The 22,631-nt window shown below is 36.9% G+C and overlaps 1 protein-coding gene across 1 annotated transcript; it reads left to right on the top strand.

The window, feature by feature from the left end:
* Positions 1-666: 666 nt before the first annotated feature.
* On the top strand, positions 667-1,630 carry LOC107952185 (berberine bridge enzyme-like 14). The gene is made up of 2 exons (XM_016887466.1): positions 667-1,383; positions 1,466-1,630. The coding sequence occupies exons 1-2, from the start codon at positions 667-669 to the stop codon at positions 1,628-1,630; spliced, it is 882 nt and encodes a 293-aa protein (XP_016742955.1).
* Positions 1,631-22,631: the final 21,001 nt, after the last annotated feature.

Here is a 22,631-nt window from a genome sequence, read left to right as displayed (position 1 = left end):
AAATTATGGATGTATTTTTACAAAATCATTTTACCGTATTTGGTGCAAAAGATTTTGAAAACTTTACAAAATTAAAATTTGTTTAAGGAAAGTTTACGCTATGTCCTTACCATCTAAAGGATTCAAAATTGTTTTAACAAAAAAAAAAAACTACAAGGATAAATAACTATAGTTTTAGCAAATATAATTTCATGGTTGATTATGTGAATTTATAAACTATTAGTATGGTAAATATAAATGTTTTATAAACTCTTCTAAGTACATAAATTTATATAATTTTTTATATAATCCATAAACTCCCCAAATTTTAAAGTTAAGACTCTTGAACTCAAACAATAATGCAAATTCTTTTTTTTTGGAAAAAAAAAAGAAAAAGAAAAACAAGAATGAAAATTAAATTAAAACTCAACACAAATTTTTATAAGTTTAGAAAAAAATTTCCTACCTTAGACATGCGTTTCAGGAAAACATATGGAAGGTAAATTCAAGATTATTAGTGTCATAAAATCCTGTGTTTCTGTTATTAGGCCAGCAATCTGTATTCCAAAACCCATCATTTTTGTTCTGGATAATTAATTCTAAAACCTATACTTCCCACTATAAATTAGTTACTACATTGAAGCTCCACGTACCAAAAGCAGAAACTAATCCCGAGGCAATCAGAAAATGAAGGATTCAAATTCTGCAACCTTGCCATTAGTTACAATAGTATTATTCTTATCATTATCATGGCGGGCAACTTCGGACTCTTCTTCTCAAGTTGATAAATTTCTTCAATGCCTTGCTAATAGTTCCGCTCTAATGCTTGAATCAATTTACACCCCAAGTAATTCCTCTTTCGAATCTGCTCTTCAAGCATATATCAGGAACCACAGATTTTTGACCCCTGAAACACCCAAACCAGTTGCTATAGTTGCTCCTACTCATGTCTCCCATGTCCAAGCAACCGTTGTTTGTGCAAAGGATAATGGCGTGCAAATCAGGGTCCGAAGCGGTGGCCATGATTATGAAGGCCTTTCGTACAGATCTAACGTCACCTTCGTCATTCTCGATATGTTCAATCTTCGGTCCATCGATGTTGATGTTGATAATGAGGTTGCCTTTGTTCAAGCTGGTGCAACAATCGGCGAACTTTACTACAAAATTGCTAACGAAAGCAAGGATCATGCTTACCCGGCAGGAGTCTGCCTTAGTCTCGGCACTGGCGGTCATTTCAATAGCGGTGGGTATGGGAACATGATGAGAAAATATGGGCTCTCAGTGGATAACATCCTCGATGCTCAAGTTGTTGGTGCCGATGGCAATATCCTGGACCAGGCCTCCATGGGTGAGGATCTTTTTTGGGCTATCAGGGGAGGAGGTGGAGCAAGCTTTGCTGTCATTGTCTCATGAGGTGGAGTTGAAAACCTCCCACAAATCAAATGCTTGCAAGTAGGTTTTCATTTTTACTACCCATATGTGGTAGCCTTCTCCATTGAACACTGGTGGTGGCGATGGTGAGAATCCTGATGAAGACATGGTTCTAAGGATTGAAAATGACAGGTCCACTAAGAATAGGGCTCTAGATACCAATTGTTGGGTTTTTGAACAATTTATTCGGAGCAAGTATGAGGCTCAGTCAAGAACCTGAGCAACAACGTAATAAATCCAGATAAAGAATGAAAGAAGATTGAGCTTCAATAGGCTCGATATTTGCAGGATAAACACATAGAATTTTACTTGGTAAAAGAAAACAAAAATTGAGAGAATGTTTTTCTTGAATGATTTCTATTGAAATTCATTGATTAAAAAAGATGGCATACTGCCAATACATATACCAGTCATAACCTGGTCAGCTTTGACAGGTTTCACTTACTATTTTTAGGCTTCATTGCAACTTGCACAACTTGCACATTGCAACTTGCACAATTAGGTAAGCTAATCTATCAATCTTATCAGCACCCAATTACATTAAATACACTACCTACTTAGTTCTAATTTAACTAAGTTAAAAAATATTACTTAAAGTAACAAAATGAAACTGAAATTGAACAGTAGCATCAACTTCAGTAGCTGCATGTACTTTATCCGAAAATACTACAGTAGCTTGATCTTCATACTTCATCTGTAACGCCCCGTACCCGAGACCGTTGCCGGAGTCGGACACGAGGGGTTAACAGACTTAATTCATTTATTAGCACAGTCCATTTTAAAATTTCCAGACAAACTGGCTAACTGCGTCACCGTCACCTTAAAAATCATATCTCGAGTTCAAAAACTCAAAAACCAATACCGTAAATTTTTCCTGAAACTAGACTCATATGTCCATCTACAAGTATTTTTCTAGAATTTTGTTGGATTAGTGGGTGGGCAACTCACTCAATCAATAGTCATTCTCTTTATAACCCTAGAAAAAAGTCTCCCCTGTTTCAGGGTTCGACTACTCTGACCTTCATGCATTACGACTTAGATAACACTCTGTACAGGGCTTCAATACTTATGCCGTTTGTTTCTAAAGAAACTAGACTCGAAAAGGAATCTATACATATATGATATGACTTTTAATTATCTCTGGTTAATTTATAATGAATTTCCAAAGTCAGAACAAGGAATCCAAACACCGTTCTGGCCCTGTTTCCCAAAAACTTTAACATCCCATAAAATACAGTTTATATGGTCGTTTCGTTACTTTCCTATGAAAATAGATTCATCAAGGTTCGATTACATAATTTATTCACTATTTAATTCCATTCCTATTATTTTTAGTAATTTTTCACATCCACATCACTGCTGCTGTCAGCATCTAATTTTAAGGTAAACTATACCTATTTCATGATCTCCCATGGACCAACTAAAATTTTGTCATACATAGCACCAAAATGATCATGATTAACCATTCCAATGGCTAATCGTTACCAAACATTTCCATACCTCTCAATGAACAACATACAAAACGATTATAAGGCTATGCTCAAAGTGTATATAAGCCATTTTCGCATGGCTATCCAAATTTATACAAAACCAAAGGGTACATGACCAACAACAAAAAGGGTAGTCCTATACATGCCATTTTCGGAGTTCAACTAAAAGAGTACCAAAAGGGCTTTGATAGTGTGGATGACTTCGACTTCGACACTCCCGAGTCCCGTAGCTGACGAACCAAAATCTATAAAACAGAGGATCAAAGAAAACGGAGTAAGCATTTAATGCTTAGTAAGTTTTGAATAATGAAATTAGTTACAACTGAAGTATAGCATTCATATAGCTAAACGGATAATTTCATATACACATATTCTCAAAAATCAGTCCTACTTCACATTTCCAACCCTTATATTCATACATAAGGGATCGACTTAACCAAAGGCCGGAAGCTCATTAATCGACTGAGCGAATAATATTTAAACGAAATCACTACTCCAATGCATATACGAAACGTACCTCATCGTTGGGATTTTACGAGCGTATTAATTGAAATTATTATAGCAAGATCGCTCATTCCCAAACGAAGTACCTTCGGGGTTTAGCCGGATATAGCTACTCGCTTAAATGCCTTCGGGACTTAGCCCGGTTATAGTAACTCGCACAATTGCCTTCGGGACTTAGCCCGGTTATGGTAACTCGCACAAATGCCTTCGGGACTTAGCTCGGACATAGTAACTCGCACAAATGCCTTCGGGACTTGGCCCGGTTATCATCCGAATATCCATGCACATATCGATGAATCATGCCACATCTATATTTCAATTTCATAACTAGAATTCAAACACAAGTCACTTATCAAGCATTATCATTTTCGGCTCAATAGCTACATACAAGAGCATGATTTTGATTTACTTAAAACATGATGTAATCGAATCATAATCTAAGCTCTATTACTCAAAGACTTACCTCGGATGTGGTCGAACGATTTCGGCGGCTATTCGATCACTTTTTCCTTTCCCTTATCCAACTGTGGTCCTCTAAGCTCTTGAGCTAATTCAAACAAATTTAACTTATTAAAGCCTCATTATGCTAGCTTATGGCCGAATATGACAAGGATTTTGATAGGTCATATGGCCACCTTTAGCTCAAATACAAAATGGTCATACGCATTTTTAATCACATTGAGCAATTTAATATAATTAATCTAACATTTCCTGATGTGCACTTTTATGACCTAATATCAATTAACTAAGCACTTAACAAATTCTCCTTGAGCCGATTATCTAAGTCAAGATAAAGACATCAATATGCTTGCCCCTAACCGAATACATGCAACTCCAATCTATCTCATGTGGCCGAATATGCATGTCTATTTTGAGGCCAATATATGCTTAATACTTCCTACAATTATGGTTACTTGTATTGACTACATACCATTTTGTTTCAAATTCAAAACTCGGCTAATACACATATATGCATTAGTAATCAAATACTAACATTTGCACTTCACCTTACTACCATTTCTCATCCAAATAACATGAGCAACAACCATTTTTCTCTTCTACTTCCTACCGTGGCCGAATGCATCAAGACACCATACCATTTCAATTTTGGTCATGGTTTAAACAAAGAACTTAATGTCTAACTTAAAAAAAAATGCTAAAAAGAAAATCCAAGAGTCATCAATCCACCATCACATGTATCATTACAAAGCTTCACATTTAGCATGCAAATGACATCAACACAAATCCACCTTAGCCGAAACTTAGCTCATCATCATCACATAGCAAAGATTTAAACCATGGGCTAGGTAGAACTCAAGCTAACAACTAAAAACATGCATGAATCTCATGGAACAACATCAAACATACCTCCTCCTAAACACCAACTAATCGAACATGAAGCAAGAAAACTCCTTTCTTCTTCCTTTGATTTTTCGGTCAAGAAGAACAAAGAGGATGAAGCTTTTTTTTTTCTTTTTTTTCTTCTAGGTACGGCACAATGGAGGAACAACCACACACATTTTTTTTTGTTTCTCCTCCTACTAACACTAATATTTTATTGCCCATGTTCTTTATTTTATTATTCCTAACATAAAGCATTAACCCAACATGTTCATGACATGCTTTTTTAGCCATAACATTTTGTCCACCCTCATGCTCATGGCTGGCCACTACTAATTAGGGGGGAAATTGACATGCAAGTCCACCCTTTTGATTACATGCACTAATAGATCCTTATAGATTAACCTAGCATATTTCAAAAGTGTCACACATAAGTCCTATTGACTAAATTCACATGCAATTTACTAAATCGAAGCTTAAAACTTTCACACATTCATATCCACATATTTTAGACAATAAATATCATATTCAAATAATTTTGTGACTCGGTTTAGCGGTCCCGAAACCGCTTTCCGACTAGGGTCACTTTAGGGCTGTCACAACTCTCCCCCACTTAAGAAATTTTCGTCCCCGAAATCTTACCGGTAAATAGGTTTGGGTATCATTTTTTCATAGAGTTCCCAGTTTCCCAGGTAGCTTCTTCCATTCCATGTTTGAGCCATAATACTTTTACTAAAGGAACCATTTTGTTTCGTAATTCTTTCACTCCACGAGCTAGGATACGAATCGGTTCTTCTTCATAACTCATATCAGCTTGAATTTCAACCTCGGAGGGACTTATTATGTGCAAAGGATCAGACCTGTAACGTCGAAGCATTGAGACATGAAAAACGTTGTGAATATTCTCAAGATCAGGAGGTAACATCAATCTATATGCCACCGGACCAACTCGTTCGGATATTTCATACGGCCCTATGAACCTCGGACTCAGTTTGCCCTTACGGCCAAATCTGAGTATCTTTTTCCAAGGTGAAACCTTAAGAAACACTTTGTCTCCCACCTGATACTCAATATCTCTTCGTTTTAAATCCGCATACGACTTCTGACGATCTGATGCTGCCTTCAGACTCTCACGAATTATTTTTACTTTCTGTTCAGCATCTTTAATCAAATCCACTCCGAAAATTTTATTTTCATCGAGCTCGGTCCAAAACAATGGTGTACGGCATTTACGCCCGTACAAAGCCTCATAAGGTGCCATCTTAATACTTGATTGAAAACTATTGTTGTAAGCAAATTCAATCAAAGGTAAATACCGCTCCCATGAACCACTAAACTCGAGGATGCAACATCTCATCATATCCTCAAGTATCTGAATTATCCGCTTGGACTGACCATCGGTTTGTGGATGAAAAGCGGTGCTAAAATGCAGCTTGGTACCCAAAGCTTCTTGCAATTTCTTCCAAAATTGCGAGGTGAACCTCGGATCTCTATCCGACACAATAGAAATGGGTACCCCGTGTAATCTCACAATCTGAGAAACATACAATTCAACTAGTTTATCCAATGAAAAATCCGTACGTATGGGAATAAAATGAGCCGACTTAGTCAGTCTATCAACAACAACCCAAATCGCATCTTTCTTACTTGTCGACAATGGCAACCCAGACACAAAATCCATCGTTACTCGATCCCATTTCCATTCAGGTATCATGATCGGCTGAAGTAAACTCGTAGGCACTTGATGTTCCGCCTTCACTTGCTGACATATTAAACACTTCGAAACAAAATCGAAAATGTCTCGTTTCATACCATGCCACCAAAACTGACGTCTCAGATCGTTGTACATTTTCGTACTCCCCGGGTGAATTGACATTCGGCTACAATGAGCTTCGTTCAGAATCATCGAAATGAGTTCTGAATTTCTTGGAACACACAAACGACTTCTGAACCTCAAACAGTCGTCATCATCAATTTGAAACTCTGATTCCATATTCAGAACACATTCAGCCTATTTTGCAACCAATTCATCATCGACTTTCTGAGCTTCACGAATTTGATGAATCAACAATGGTTTGGCCTTTAATTCTGCCACTAACACATTGTCGGATAGAACGGTCAAGTGTACATTTATCGCTCGTAAAGCAAACTGTGATTTACGACTTAAGGCATCCACAACCACATTAGCCTTTCCCGGGTGATAGTCAATGACAAGCTCATAATCTTTCAACAACTCGAGTCAACGTCTTTGTCGCAGATTTAAGTCTCTTTGAGTCATCAAATATTTGAGACTTTTGTGTCCGAAATTACATGGCACTTCTCACCAAATAAGTAATGTCGCCATATTTTCAAAGCGAATACGATGGCAGCTAATTCGAGATCATGGGTCGAATAATTTTTCTCATGTGGCTTTAATTGTCTCGACGCATAGGCCACAACTCGACCTTCTTGCATCAATACGCAACCCAACCCAAGTAGGGAGGCATCACTATAAATGACAAACTCTTTGCCTGATTCGGGCTGCACTAGAATTGGAGCTTCAGTCAAATAAGTTTTTAGTTGATCAAAACTTTTCTGACATTTTTCCGTCCATTCGAACTTAACATCTTTTTGAAGTAGCTTCGTCATTGGTGTGGCTATCATCGAGAAACCTTTTACAAACCGTCGGTAGTAACTGGCAAGTCCCAAAAAGCTCCGAACCTCAGTAATATTTCTCGGAGGCTTCCAGTAAAGTATGGCTGAAATTTTGCTCGGATCAACTCGAATACCCGATGCGGATACCACATGGCCCAAGAAGCTCACCTCTCTTAACCAAAACTCACACTTACTGAACTTAGCATATAACTGCTTATCTCGTAAAATCTGCAACACTAACCTCAGGTGCTCAGCATGCTCGGTTTCATCTCTTGAGTAGACCAAGATGTCATCGATAAACACAACTACAAACCGATCCAAATAACGTCTAAAGATCCGATTCATCAAATCCATAAATACCGCAGGGGCATTAGTGAGCCCAAATGGCATCACTAAGAATTCGTAGTGACCGTATCTCGTTCTGAAAGCAGTTTTGGGTATATCCGAATCTCGAATTCGCAACTGATAATAACCCGATCTCAAATCTATCTTTGAAAACACCGAGGCTCCCTTTAGTTGATCAAACAAATCGTCAATACGCGGTAACGGATATTTATTCTTTATTGTCACTTTATTCAGCTGACGATAGTCGATGCACAACCTTATGGTTCCGTCCTTCTTTTTCACAAACAATACTGGTGCACCCCAAGGTGAGACACTTGGTCGAGCGAAACCCCTATCCGTCAACTCTTGCAACTGAGCTTTCAACTCTTTTAACTCGGTTGGTGCCATACGATACGGAGCTATCGAAATCGGTGTAGTCCCAGGTACAAGCTCAATACCAAACTCTACCTCCCGAACAGGTGGTAAACCCGGTAATTCTTCAGGAAAAACATCCGGGTATTCACAAACCACTGGCACAGATTCAGGCTTCTTTTCTAACTCTTTGTCATCAAGTACATACGCAAGGTATGCTTCGCACCCCTTTCTTACATATTTCTGAGCCAACATCGATGATATTACAGCTGGTGACCCCTTCAAGTTAGTAGACTCAACTCGAATCATCTCATTATTTGCACACCTCAAATCGATAGTTTTTCTTTTGCAATTCACAACTGCATCGTGAACGGTTAGCCAATCCATACCGAGGATAACATCAAATTCACCAAACGGTAAAAGCATCAAATTGGCCGGAAAGCAGGAACCTCTGATTTCTAAGGGACATTTCTTACACACTTTGTCGACAAGCACATAACGACCTAAGGGATTTGACACCCGAATTACGAACTCAGTAGACTCAACAGGTAAAGTCTTACTGGTTGCTAAGGTTTCACATATATAAGAATGAGTAGAACCAGGGTCAATCAAAGCAATCACATTAGTATCAAAGAGAGTAAAAGTACCGGTAATAACATCAGGCGAAGAAGCATCCTCGCGTGCACGTATAGCATAAGCTCTAGCAGGCGCACGAGCCTCAGATCTGGTTGTAGCATCTCTAGATCCTCTCTGACCGCCACTAGCATTGCCCGTGTTTCTAGACGGTCTACCCCGAGCAGTAGTAGCCCCTGGTTTCCCACTCTGATTTACATTTTGTTCAGACAGTCTCGGGCAATCCTTGATAAAATGGTCAGCTGATCCGCATTTATAACAGGAGCGGTCATGGAATCTACAACTCCCCGAATGCCATTTACCACAATACTGGCACTCCGTTCTGTCTTGACGATCGTTTCCAACACTGGCGACCGAAGTGACTCGTGTACTCACAGGGGGTCGGTCACGATCTCGTCTAGCAAAACCCGAAGCGTCTCTAGACCGGCCTAAGTCATCTCTAAATTTCTTCGATGATTGTTGGAAGGGCTTTCCCGAAGATCTCTTACGAAACTCCTTTGCTCCCATATCAGCTTTCCTTTTCTCTTTACTGAGCTCCTCGGCTTTGCAAGCTCGCTCGACAAGTACCACAAATTCTCGGATTTTTAAAATGCCAACATACAGCTTTATATAATCATTCAGTCCATCTTCGAAACGTTTACACATCACAGCTTCTGAAGAAATGCATTCTCGTGCGTACCGGCTAAGCCTCACAAATTTTCGTTCATAGTCGGTAACCGACATGACACCTTGTTTAAGTTCAAGAAATTCCTTCCGTTTTTGGTCAATGAATCTCTGACTGATATACTTCTTTCGAAACTCGGTTTGGAAAAACTCCCAAGTTACTTGCTCTCGGGGCACAATAGAAATCAACGTATTCCACCAATAGTAGGCAGAATCACGTAGCAAGGAGATAGTACACTTTAGGCACTCATCGGGTGTGCAAGATAGCTCATCGAGTACCCGAATAGTGTTGTCCAACCAAAATTCAGCTTGCTCGGCATCATCGCTGTCAGTAGCTTTAAATTCAGTAGCCCCGTGTTTTCAGATTCTGTCAACTGGGGGCTTATTTGACCTTATTTGGTCAGTTACCGAAGGTATTGTAGGTGCGGGGGTGGTATTAGTCGGGAATGGAGGTTGTGGAATAGCCGTATTAGTTCGAATGTATTGGTTGAACTAATCATTCATCACGCTATAAAAAGCTTGCCTAGCCTCATCATTCGGATTGCTAGCAATAGGTTGAGAGTCCGCCGGCCCTGTCCCTTGCGCGAGAGCAGGCGCTACACTCTCAAGATCATCAGCTACCGCTCGGTCGGGATAGGGATCCATTACTATAAATAAACACATTTTCAATTGTCAGAAATCACCACACTATCAAATAATCACATAATGGCATGTATAGCTAGACCCAAACGTATTACGGTAGTCCTAGAATCGACTAAACCGTAGCTCTGATACCAATAAAATTGTAACGCCCCATACCCGAGACAGTTGCTGGAGTCGGACACGAGGGGTTAACAGACTTAATTCATTTATTAGCGCAGTCCATTTTAAAATTTCCAGACAAGCTGGCTAACTGCGTCACTGTCACCTTAAAAATCATATCTCGAGTTAAAAAACTCGAAAACCAATACCGTAAATTTTTACTGAAACTAGACTCATATTTCCATCTACAAATATTTTTCTAGAATTTTTGGTCAAGCCAATTAGTACAGTTTATTAGTTAAAGTCTCCCCTGTTTCAGGGTTCGACTACTCTGACCTTCATGCATTACGACTTAGTTAACTCTCTGTACAGGGCTTCAATACTTATGCCGTTTGTTTCTAAAGAAACTAGACTCGAAAAGGAATCTATAAATATATGATATGACTTCTAATTATCTCTGGTTAATTTATAATGAATTTCCAAAGTCAGAACAGGAATCCAGAAACCATTCTGCCCCTATTTCCCAAAAACTTTAACATCCCATAAAATACAGTTCATATGGTCGTTTCGTTACTTTACTATGAAAATAGATTCACCAAGGTTCGATTACATAATTTATTCACTATTTAATTCCATTCCTACTATTTTTAGTGATTTTTCACATCTACATCACTGCTGCTGTCAGCATCTAATTTTAAGGTAACCTATACCTATTTCATGATCTCCCATGGACCAACTAAAATTTTGTCATACATAGCACCAAAATGATCATGATTAACCATTCCAATGGCTAATTGTTACCAAACATTTCCATACCTCTCAATGAACAACATACAAAACGATTATAAGGCTATGCTCAAAGTTTATATAAGCCATTTTCGCATGGCTATCCAAATTTATACAAAACCAAAGGGTACATGACCAACAACAAAAAGGGTAGTCTTATACATGCCATTTTCGGAGTTCAACTAAAAGAGTACCAAAAGGGCTTTGATAGTGTGGATGACTTCGACTTCGACACTCCCGAGTCCCGTAGCTGACAAACCAAAATCTATAAAACAGAGGATCAAAGAAAACGGAGTAAGCATTTAATGCTTAGTAAGTTTTGAATAATGAAATTAGTTACAACTGAAGTATAGCATTCATATAACTAAACGGATAATTTCACATACACATATTCTCAAAAATCAGTCCTACTTCACATTTCCAACCCTTATATTCATACATAAGGGATCGACTTAACCAAAGGCCGGAAGCTCATTAATCGACTGAGCGAATAATATTTAAACGAAATCACTACTCCAATGCATATACGAAACGTACCTCATCGTTGGGATTTTACGAGCGTATTAATTGAAATTATTACAGCAAGATTGCTCATTCCCAAACGAAGTACCTTCGGGGTTTAGCCGGATATAGCTACTCGCTTAAATGCCTTCGGGACTTAGCCCGGTTATAGTAACTCGCACAATTGCCTTCGGGACTTAGCCCGGTTATGGTAACTCACACAAATGCCTTCGGGACTTAGCTCGGACATAGTAACTCGCACAAATGCCTTCGGGACTTAGCCCGGTTATCATCTGAATATCCATGCACATATCGATGAATCATGCCACATCTATATTTCAATTTCATAACTAGAATTCAAACACAAGTCACTTATCAAGCATTATCATTTTCGGCTCAATAGCTACATGCAAGAGCATGATTTTGATTTACTTAAAACATGATGTAATCGAATCATAATCTAAGCTCCATTACTCAAAGACTTACCTCGGATGTGGTCGAACGATTTCGGCGGCTATTCGATCACTTTTTCCTTTCCCTTATCCAACTGTGGTCCTCTAAGCTCTTGAGCTAATTCAAACAAATTTAACTTATTAAAGTCTCATTATGCTAGCTTATGGCCGAATATGACAAGGAGTTTAATAGGTCATATGGCCACCTTTAGCTCAAATACAAAATGGTCATACGCATTTTTAATCACATTGACCAATTTAATACAATTAATCTAACATTTCCTGATGTGCACTTTTATGACCTAATATCAATTAACAAAGCACTTAACAAATTCTCCTTGAGCCGATTATCTAAGTCAAGATAAAGACATCAATATGCTTGCCCCTAACCGAATACATGCAACTCCAATCTATCTCATGTGGCCGAATATGCATGTCTATGTTGAGGCCAATATATGCTTAATACTTCCTACAATTATGGTTACTTGTATTGACTACATACCATTTTGTTTCAAATTCAAAACTCGGCTAATACACATATATGCATTAGTAATCAAATACTAACATTTGCACTTCACCTTACTACCATTTCTCATCCAAATAACATGAGCAACAACCATTTTTCTCTTCTACTTCCTACCATGGCCGAATGCATCAAGACACCATACCATTTCAATTTTGGTCATGGTTTAAACAAAGAACTTAATGTCTAACTCAAAAAAAAATGCTAAAAAGAAAATCCAAGAGTCATCAATCCACCATCACATGTATCATTACAAAGCTTCACATTTAGCATGCAAATGACATCAACACAAATCCACCTTAGCCGAAACTTAGCTCATCATCATCACATAGCAAAGATTTAAACCATGGGCTAGGTAGAACTCAAGCTAACAACTAAAAACATGCATGAATCTCATGGAACAACATCAAACATACCTCCTCCTAAACACCAACCAATCGAACATGAAACAAGAAAACTCCTTTCTTCTTCCTTTGATTTTTCGATCAAGAAGAACAAAGAGGATGAAGCCTTTTTTTTTCTTTTTTTCTTCTAGGTACGGCACAATGGAGGAACAACCACACAATTTTTTTTTTGTTTCTCCTCCTACTAACACTAATATTTTATTGCCCATGTTCTTTATTTTATTATTCCTAACATAAAGCATTAACCCAACATGTTCATGACATGTTTTTTTAGCCATAACATTTTGTCCACCCTCATGCTCATGGCCGGCCACTACTAATTGGGGGGGAAATTGACATGCAAGTCCACCCTTTTGATTACATGCACTAATAGATCCTTATAGATTAACCTATCACATTTCAAAAGTGTCACACATAAGTCCTATTGACTAAATTCACATGCAATTTACTAAATCGAAGCTTAAAACTTTCACACATTCATATTCACATATTTTAGACAATAAATATCATATTCAAATAATTTGGTGACTCGGTTTAGCGGTCCCAAAACCGCTTTCCGACTAGGGTCACTTTAGGGCTGTCACATCATCCACATAACTTGGATTATATGTACTTTATCCGCATAACTTATGTGGCATTGTCTGCTCCTTGGTTGCTTCTTATGCTGCATGTAGGCCAACTTCAACAGACTAGATAACAATAACTCTAGAGTAGAAAGGAAGTCCAAATAGGAATAAGGCAACAAAGATAATAGGGTCTCGACATTCTCTTCTTTGACATCTTCTGTGCTCAACCAAAAGCCTACCCTTCAAAGATGGCATTATAAACAAATGGATCTAATCCTAAAAAATGGAGGGGATAGTTAGTGCCAAAGAAAAGAACAAGGGAAGACTTTTTTAAAGACCTTATTTAGGAGAGAAAAAAAAAAGACAGAACATTATATAACAAGTATGAGGGAAGACACAGGGACTCCAAATGAAGAGACACCTCATACATAAACACTACACGAATAGCAAAAAATGATTTGTCCCCCAAAGACCCAAAAAGGTGTTAATTTCATCTGCTACACTAGGAGTGATCCATGTTAAAAAAAGAAATGGTGTGGCGAATTCACTATGGAAGTTCATTCGTTACACCAAGATTAATTCATGCCAAACAAGAAATGGTATCGTGAATTCACAAAAGAAGTTCATCCGCTACATTAGGATTAATCCATGCCATAGAAAAAGTGATGTAGCGAATTTACTAAAGAAGTTAATATGATAAACTAGAGTGATCCATGTTAAAGAAACGATATAGTGAATTCACTAAGGAAGCCCATTCGTTACATCGGTATTAATCCATGCCAAAGAAGAAACGATGTAGCAAATTTACTATGGACGTTCATCCGGTACATCGGGTGATCCATGTAACACCCCTCGCCCGCATCCGACGCCGGGACGAGGTTCGAGGTGCTACCTGACTTTTACTAACACTTCTATACTAAACAGGGCCATGAAATCTCAAATAATTAAAAAGTTTTCTTTTCACATACAATTTGTCCCATATACGGGCTTACGAGGCCCAAAACATACATACGGAGTGGTTCGGGACCCAACCGAGAACTCATGAAAAACTTAGAAAATCTCTTACATCAAGGCTTCATACGCCCGTGTGGGTATAGAGAACATGCCCGTGTGCTAGGGACACGCCCGTGTCCCGAACCCATGTCCAAAAACCTGGACAAATACAAGGCTATTTTCCAAGCCATTTTGTCACCCTCACAACACACGCACACATACTTATACAATAGCATACAGCATGGCAAAATTAGGCACTTAAACATTCCTAACATGACATGACCATGGTAATTTCACATGCAATAGATATCATAGATTTTTCTCACATCTTTACCATATTCATGCTATAATCATTATAAACTCATCACGTAATACGATAGCACATGCATGTATAATTAAAATGAATTTACAATCCCATAATCAAAATAGGCCAACACATATGGTCAAAGCCATATCACATACTCTAATATTTAAACTCCTATACATGCCATAGACTCAAAGTACTTGAAATCACTACACCAATAGAGTTAGCTTGACAGTGTGATAATATCTCCGACGAACTCCAACCTGAACAAACCTGAAAACCCTAAAGAACATGGGAAAGAAGGGGGGTAAGCTTTCGCTTAGTAAGTTCATATGAAAACAATAAGCAACTCATTAACTTGTTTTATCAATGTTTACAACATATTCTCAAGTTCATGACAAACTGTCTTCTTGCACAACAGTCACTAAATTATTTATCTCTGGAGCTACGAAACTCCGAATTAAGTTCTGTAAATTTTATATGAAACTAGACTCATTTATCTTTCTTCTATAAAATTTAAATAATTTTTTGTTGAGCAATTTAGTACAGTTTATTAGTTAAAATCTCCCCTGTTTCAGGGTATGACTACTCTGACCCTTGTGCACTATGAACCGAATTTCTTCCTGTACAGCATTCCAATGACCATGAAGTTTGTTTCCATTAAAACTAGACTCAATAAGGAATCCATGAATTAAGTTATAACTCTTAATAATTTTTTTACAATTTATTGTGAATTTCTAAAGTCAGAACAGAGGATCTCGAATTCATTCAGACCCTATTTTACAAGAATTCAAATATCACACAATATAGATTTCTTTTTCTTCCGATGTTCCTTTCATGTGAAAATAGACTCATTAAGCTTTAATCCTATATTTTATTCTACCTCTAACTCATTCTATACTATTTTTAGTGTATTTTCAAAATTACACTACTGCAGTAACTCAAATCTGTCAAGGTTAAGTTACTCATTCATGATCATTGTTCACAAAATTAATACAACATCATTTCATCCATCATGGTAAGAACACATATTATGCATCATAGATCATCACATATCAAGGCATTCTCATAGGCTTAGTATACATACTTGCACAACTCATAACATAACTCAAGTGCATACTCACCAATGACTTACCTCATTGGGACCATCATCAACTCTTTCCTCGGATTACCCGTTGAACACTTGGAATACTAATTGGATACTCGGAAAAGCCTTTGCACATAAGTGCCTCAATTGTAGCTGAAGCTACCTCATATCTCATGACATTTCAATGCTCACTCTCAAGCTAGTCATCTAGACTCATAATTCCCAGTGACATGTCACTCGTATCCTATTCTATTCCTAAGGTTAAAATGGGATTTTTCCTCGTCTATTAAGGCTTTGTCTTATCATATTTCTATTAATCACATACACTTAATATCTGTACAATTCATGTAATGATAACATTTAAATACATGTATAGCATGGTATTGTTTACATACAAACTTACCTCGATACCACAAAGGTGAAAAGGACATAATCATCCCTTAATCGATTTCTTTCCGTTCTAGGTCCAAATCTCGATTTCCTTGATCTATAATATCACATTTAGCCTACCAATCAGTCACAATATTCATATGGGTCTAAAAATCATATTTTTACAAATTTTCATTTTGACCCCTAAACTTTTACATATTTGCACTTTTTCCCCAATGCTCGTAAAATAATTTTTATCACATTTCTTTACTCCTTGAGTCTAGATGAACCATTTTCATAACTATAGTAACTCATAATTTCAACTATTTTACACATTACAACTCATTTTACAACTTAGCAATCTAGCCCTTTTTTAAGGTGTTTTCATGCAATTTCTTTCACAAAAGTTGTTTATTAGACAACTAGGACTCTCATAATATTCCATAAAAACACAGCAAACAACACATTTACTCTCATGGCAAAACCCTAGACTCTTCATCATTTTGCAAAATAGTCCCCTCTTATGAAAGCTCATGCTTTAGGGGTTCCAAAAATGTAAAAATCATCAAGCAAAGACATTAAAATCACTTACAAGCAAGGGAAATATATTGCTGAAATTTTCCAGCTTCAAAACCCTTTCTTTGCTGCATATTTCGGTGAAGGAGAAGAGAAAAATGATAGCTTTTTCTTTTTGATTTGTTAATAATAAAACTAGTCAAAGTTGGTGACCAAATTTCACCTAATTTTGACTTTTCAACAATTTTGTCTCCCATGGCCGGCCATCACAATTTCAATGGCCTAATTTCACTTAAAATACCCCCAATTTAAGATACAAGGCAATTTAACACCTTTAGGTATTAAAACACAACTTTTACCTTTTACGCGATTTAGTCATTTTTTGAAATTGGACTAGAAATTGCTAAAATTAACTTACCAAAATTTACATGCACTTATAAAATTATATTATAACACATAAAATAATACTAAAATAATTTTCTCTGGCCTCGAAATAGTGGTCCCGAAACCACTGTTCCGACTAGGCCTAAAATCGGGCTGTTACAATCCATGTAAAAGAAGAAATGGTGTAGAAAATTCAAAAAGGAAGCTCATCCGCTACACCAGGATTAATTCATGCAAAAGAAGAAACAATGTAGCAATTTCACTAAGGAAGTGCATGTAATGCCTTAAAATTTTGATATAATAAACAGTTCCAGGAATGGCTACAATGAATTTGTTAGTTGTCTTTTTGTATCTAGTATTTACCAAGGTTAAAATTGGCATACCTGTTTCTCCTATGGAATAGTTTTCACATAATTTTTTGATTATTCATAGGGTTTCTTTGTAAGGATCATAGAACTGATTTGTAGGGATTTTATTTTAAATTTCTTTTCTTTTTCTATTCTCTGTAACATGTATAAATTCTTCACTTCTGAGATGAATAGCACACAATAATATTCCTTTTTCTACAATTTTGCATGTTTACATGGTATGAAAGTAGGTTTATTCTAATCGTAAGAATTTCTTTTATTTTTCTTTGTGAGGGTTAATCAACCTCTTTAGTGTGATTGATTTATCATAACTCTATTTAAGGTTGTACCTATGTGTTTGAGGTCGTGTATCTTTTTTTGGTAATGGAATCTATAATTCAAGATGACAAACAACATGTCTAACTTTGGTTTACATGCTTCTCTTGGAACTACCGTGAAATTTAATGGTGGAAGTTATGCCATTTGGTATCGAGTGTTTTGTACCTTGGTTTTCAAGGCCCTGATCATCATCTAGTTCAAACAATGAAAAACACTCAGGATACCAAATATGCAACTTAGTGTCAATCTGATTATGTAGTGAAAACTTGGCTACTGAATTCCTTAGAGCCTGAGATTGTTAACTCCGTTGGATTGATATCAACTGCTAAGGAGATGTAGGAATCTATTATGGTGGTAATAATTCACGTATTTTCTCTTTGTTTCAATTACTTGTGGATAATAGGCAAGGTGAAAAATCCCTTCCTATTTTTTTTGCTGCGTATATCAATGAATTCCGTGAATTGCAACCCCTCTCTATAGATTTAGAAACTCAAAAACATCAACGGGAAAATCTATTTGTTTTTGGATTTCTTATAAAATTCTTAGAAGTCAATTACTTGGTGAAAGCACTATGCTTACTCTTCAAAGAGCTTTTTCTCGCTTGTAATCAACTTCTTTAACCCTGTCATCTCTACATATTACTCTTGAACATTCTGATATGGTTGCATAAGGACATGGGTACAATAATGGCAAGAGTAAAGAATGTGATAGAAAATGTGATTTTTTTTTTGTGGAAAAAAGAATCATACTAAAGATGCATGTTGGAACAAACATGGTAAACCTAATTAGGCTACCAAATGTACCAAAAGGCACAAAACTTCTAAGGCAGTCATTGTTAATTTAACTTCTAATGGATCTACTTCTTCAATATGACATGAGGATATTATTCAAATTTCTAATGTGGAGTATGAGTGATTAATTCACTCACAACCTAATTCTGTTGCCCCTTATACTCTTCAAACAAGTATCACTGCACTAGCAACTCTTTCTAGTAATTTTTGGTTAATAGATTCTGGTGCATCATATCAAATGATTGGTGACCAATGTCGATTTGATAATTTTACTCCTTGTCAATCTTTGTCACCTATTACTGTTGCTGATAAGTATGTTTCCACTATCTCTGGTTTTGGTACTATTCGTACCCCTTCTCTTACACTTAATCAAGTTGTTCATGTTCCCAAATTATCATTTAATCTTCTTTTAGTGAATCAAATCACAAAAACTTTAAATTGTTTTGTAAACTTCTTTCCTACTTATTGTATTTTTCAGGATCTTCAAAAGAATACATTGATTAAACACAACTATAAATCATGAGGTGTTTATTATCTTAATTCTTTTGTTGCTGCTATTACTAGTGGTGTGTCTCCTTTTGATCGGCATTGTCGTTTAGGCCATCCTAGTTTTCCCAAGCTAAAAAAATAGTACGTTTTGCTGAGTCCATTTCTTTAATAAATTGTGATGCTTTCCAATTAGGAAAACATCACTGGGCGTCTTTTCCTTTTAAAGAGAGTTGAAGTTTAAGTCTTTTAGATCTAGTTCACTCTGATGTATGGAGGCCTTGTCGTTATCCTACATTGTCTTGTCATAGGTATTTTTATTACATTTGTGGATAATTATTCTTGAATGACTTGGATTTATTTGTTAAAAGACAAGCCTTTTGTTTTTGATGAATTTCAAACCTTTTATATGAGATAAAGACTCATTTTTGTAGAAGTACTCATGTATTTCAAACCTTATACGGCTTGTGCAGAGGTTCGTCCAAGTACTTGTGCATATCATCTTCTTCATTATAACTCCATTTTTTGTCAAGGCTCAGTTTAACCAACTCGATCCTCTTTCCTGTACATACATCACACCACTTTTATTCAACATAATCCATGATTAAGTTAAATTTGTTGAAAAATCATGTTTGGAAAACGTAACGGAAAATAAATTTAGGGAAAAACCAGAGTTTTAAAAATATTTTCCAAAATAAGAAATTAGTTGTGATACCTAAAGTAATAAACACTTAATCAAAATTGCACCTTTTCAATTTGTTTAGGATGAACACTTCAACTAAGTAGTCTTCTCTACTATCCTCAAGCTCACGTCTGCCGAGTGTGAACTCGCTTTGAATTAGAAAATGTAACACCCCAAACCCGGCCTAGACGTTATGGCCAGATCGACGTGTCACATGGACTTACGACTTAGTATGCATTCGTTGGTTTAAGTGATTGAGGTGGTCTTTGTAAAAACAGCGTTTGAATGAAAAGCCGGTTTATCAATCTTTAGGCTATCTATTTGTTGTGCTTGTTGAGTCTTGGAAAACGTTCATTAATTTTCAAAACCCGCGCAGCCTAACACTAGCAGTTTCGACATAGTATAAATATAATCAGAAAATAAAACCATAGCGGAAAAAGAAATTTAAATAGCGGCTTTATTACAACTTAAAACCCAAAATTAAATCAGAATATAAAATAATAAAAATAAACTAACTTAGAAAAACCAACTTTGCAGATGATGTGGCCGCTCCGAATCCTTCACAGCTCCAAGCCCACTATGGTTGGGGATTTCCTGCAGAGATGAAAATAAAGGTTGAGTTCGGTAAACTCAGTGTGTAACATAACCCAACCATAGCCCAAAACAGATCAAACTTCAGAGTCAGACTTATCTAGGCCTTGGCCCAGTACAGAAATCAGAATAAAACCCATAGGCCCATAGCAGATACAGAACAAATATATCATGAATGCAGAAATCCCAACCCAGAGCCATCCATAACACCCCCGTACCAGCCTTACACCATGTGGGGAGACTACTCGACCCACCCAACTGCTACACACCACAGAAATTGCAGCGAGGCTGCCAGATATTGTGACGAAGTCACCAGATACAGATATTGTGGCTAGGCCACCGGAACATATATATATATGTGTGTGTGTGTGTGGCGAAGCCACCAGATTGCAGCGAGGCTGCCAGATATTGTGACGAAGTCACCAGAACAGATATATGTGGCGAGGCCACCAGATTGCAGCGAGGCTGCCAAAACGCTTCCTCCATCAATATAAACCCATGTACCATGCAACAGAAATAATATGTCATGGCATACATATACAAAAATAGAACATCATGCTTTTCAGAAAAAAATAACCCTAGGGGCAAAATCATAATTTTGCATGCATAAGGGTATTTCAGTAATTATTACCTATTGCTAAGGTTTCATGCTCATTCTAACGTTTACCAAGTAATCAGAAGTACTTACCTTGTCTTTTTACCAAAGTGGGCCTGTTGGCCCATTGGCCCGTTTTCGGCCCATTAAGCCCAAAAATATCGTTGTGCATGAAAATGCACACTCTACACTCTAATCATCCAAATGCACCATATTCATTAACAACTGTCTCACGAGCGCTTGCACGCTCGCGAGTTCACAAAATACCAACGTTTCGGTATTTCAGCTTTTACTGATTCAGTCTAAGGGAGGGTGTTGTTTACACACCTAGTTGATGACGATTGATGGCGATATCTCCCACACGATAATCCTACAATCGATCACTAACACATTAGACTTACGGATTAACAATAACTAACATAAGTCCACGTCAACTAACCCAATCATCACACAAGTTAGTCATTTACGCACGAGGGGCAAAATAGTCATTTTACCCTCCAGGGGTAAATCGGTATTTCTACCCTACAAGGGTATTTCGGTAATTCTACCCTACAGGGGTATTTCAATAAATTTACCCTACAGGGGTATTTCAGTAATTCTACAACTTATCCACTTGGGCCTACGGACCCATTGGGGCCACATGGCCCAAAATAGTCGTCCTACTGCTAGAGTAATGAGAAATACACACCTGTTAAAAGATTGCAGTTAATCCGCGCTCCAAACACTCTTAGCTGACGCCCAACCCAAACGAGCACGTCACAAAGCGAAAGGGATCAGCCAAGAAGGGTATGCATACTCTCTTCATGGTTTGCTCTATTTAAAGCCAGCTCTCCATCTACTCTTATGTTAGCTTCCCGATGTGGGATCCCTCCATCACCAGAGTTTAAAACCAACACCAACTCTTGCCGTCCCAACATAGCAAAATAATCAACCTTTGCGTGCCAAGGGATTTGAACCAAAGTCCTCTCACATGCCAACTCACGCCACCATCACCAGGCCATCAACTCATTTGTGTCATAAATCCAACACATTAAACTTTAAAGCACACCTACTGGCTTCCAAATTTATTGAAATGAAAAACCAAAATATATTGCAAGAGCTAAGACTTGAACCTTGGACCCCTTGCTCCTCTATGGCGTCACCTTGCCACTACACCACACTCCTTTTTGTGTCATCTTTTACCCCTTTACTCTTAAAAGCCCAAACGCCAATTGCATCACCTGTTCATAAAATTAAAATTCCGAAGACTACCACGGATTTAACTTAAGTTTGGGCCTTCCAAAGGCCCACTAACCTACTAAAATATATATTGTAACCAACCAGAACACATACAAATTTTAAAAATCACAGAAACACAGAAACCCAAAAATTGGGAAGTTACAGAAAAAGTTTAACAAAAATTACCATTGGGGTAATTTTGCAATTTCTCTAAAATTTTGGACCAAGTTGTAAATAAAAAATATCTTTAGAAATTTTTTAAAATGATTTCTTTAGAGAATTTTCTCTCTATAACTTTCTCTTGAATTCAAGTGTATGAAAAATAATGATCCAAGGCTTTTTTTATATAATGAGAGTTTAGAGAGTTCATCTATGATTAAATTTAATCACTTTAATATTAATTAATATAATAGTTATTAAGATAAATATTAGATTAAATTTAATATAAAATCTTATTAAATTAACAGAATATTTAGCTACAAGATAAACAATTACTTTAATATTAAATTAATATAATATTTATTAAGATAAATATTAAATTAAATTTAATATTAAAACAATTACTTTAATATTAAATTAATAAAA

Source organism: Gossypium hirsutum, chromosome A02 (genome assembly GCF_007990345.1).
Source record: "Gossypium hirsutum isolate 1008001.06 chromosome A02, Gossypium_hirsutum_v2.1, whole genome shotgun sequence".
Lineage (NCBI taxonomy): Eukaryota > Viridiplantae > Streptophyta > Magnoliopsida > Malvales > Malvaceae > Gossypium > Gossypium hirsutum.
Note: the sequence above shows the minus strand (reverse complement) of the source record. Positions and strands in the feature narration are given on the sequence as shown.

Coding starts and splice junctions, on each gene's coding strand:
- LOC107952185 (XM_016887466.1), top strand. CDS start 667: ATGAAGGATTCAAATTCTGCAACCTTGCCATTAGTTACAATAGTATTA. Junction 1,384..1,465: donor GAGCAAGCTTTGCTGTCATT/GTCTCATGAGGT, acceptor CATATGTGGTAG/CCTTCTCCATTGAACACTGG.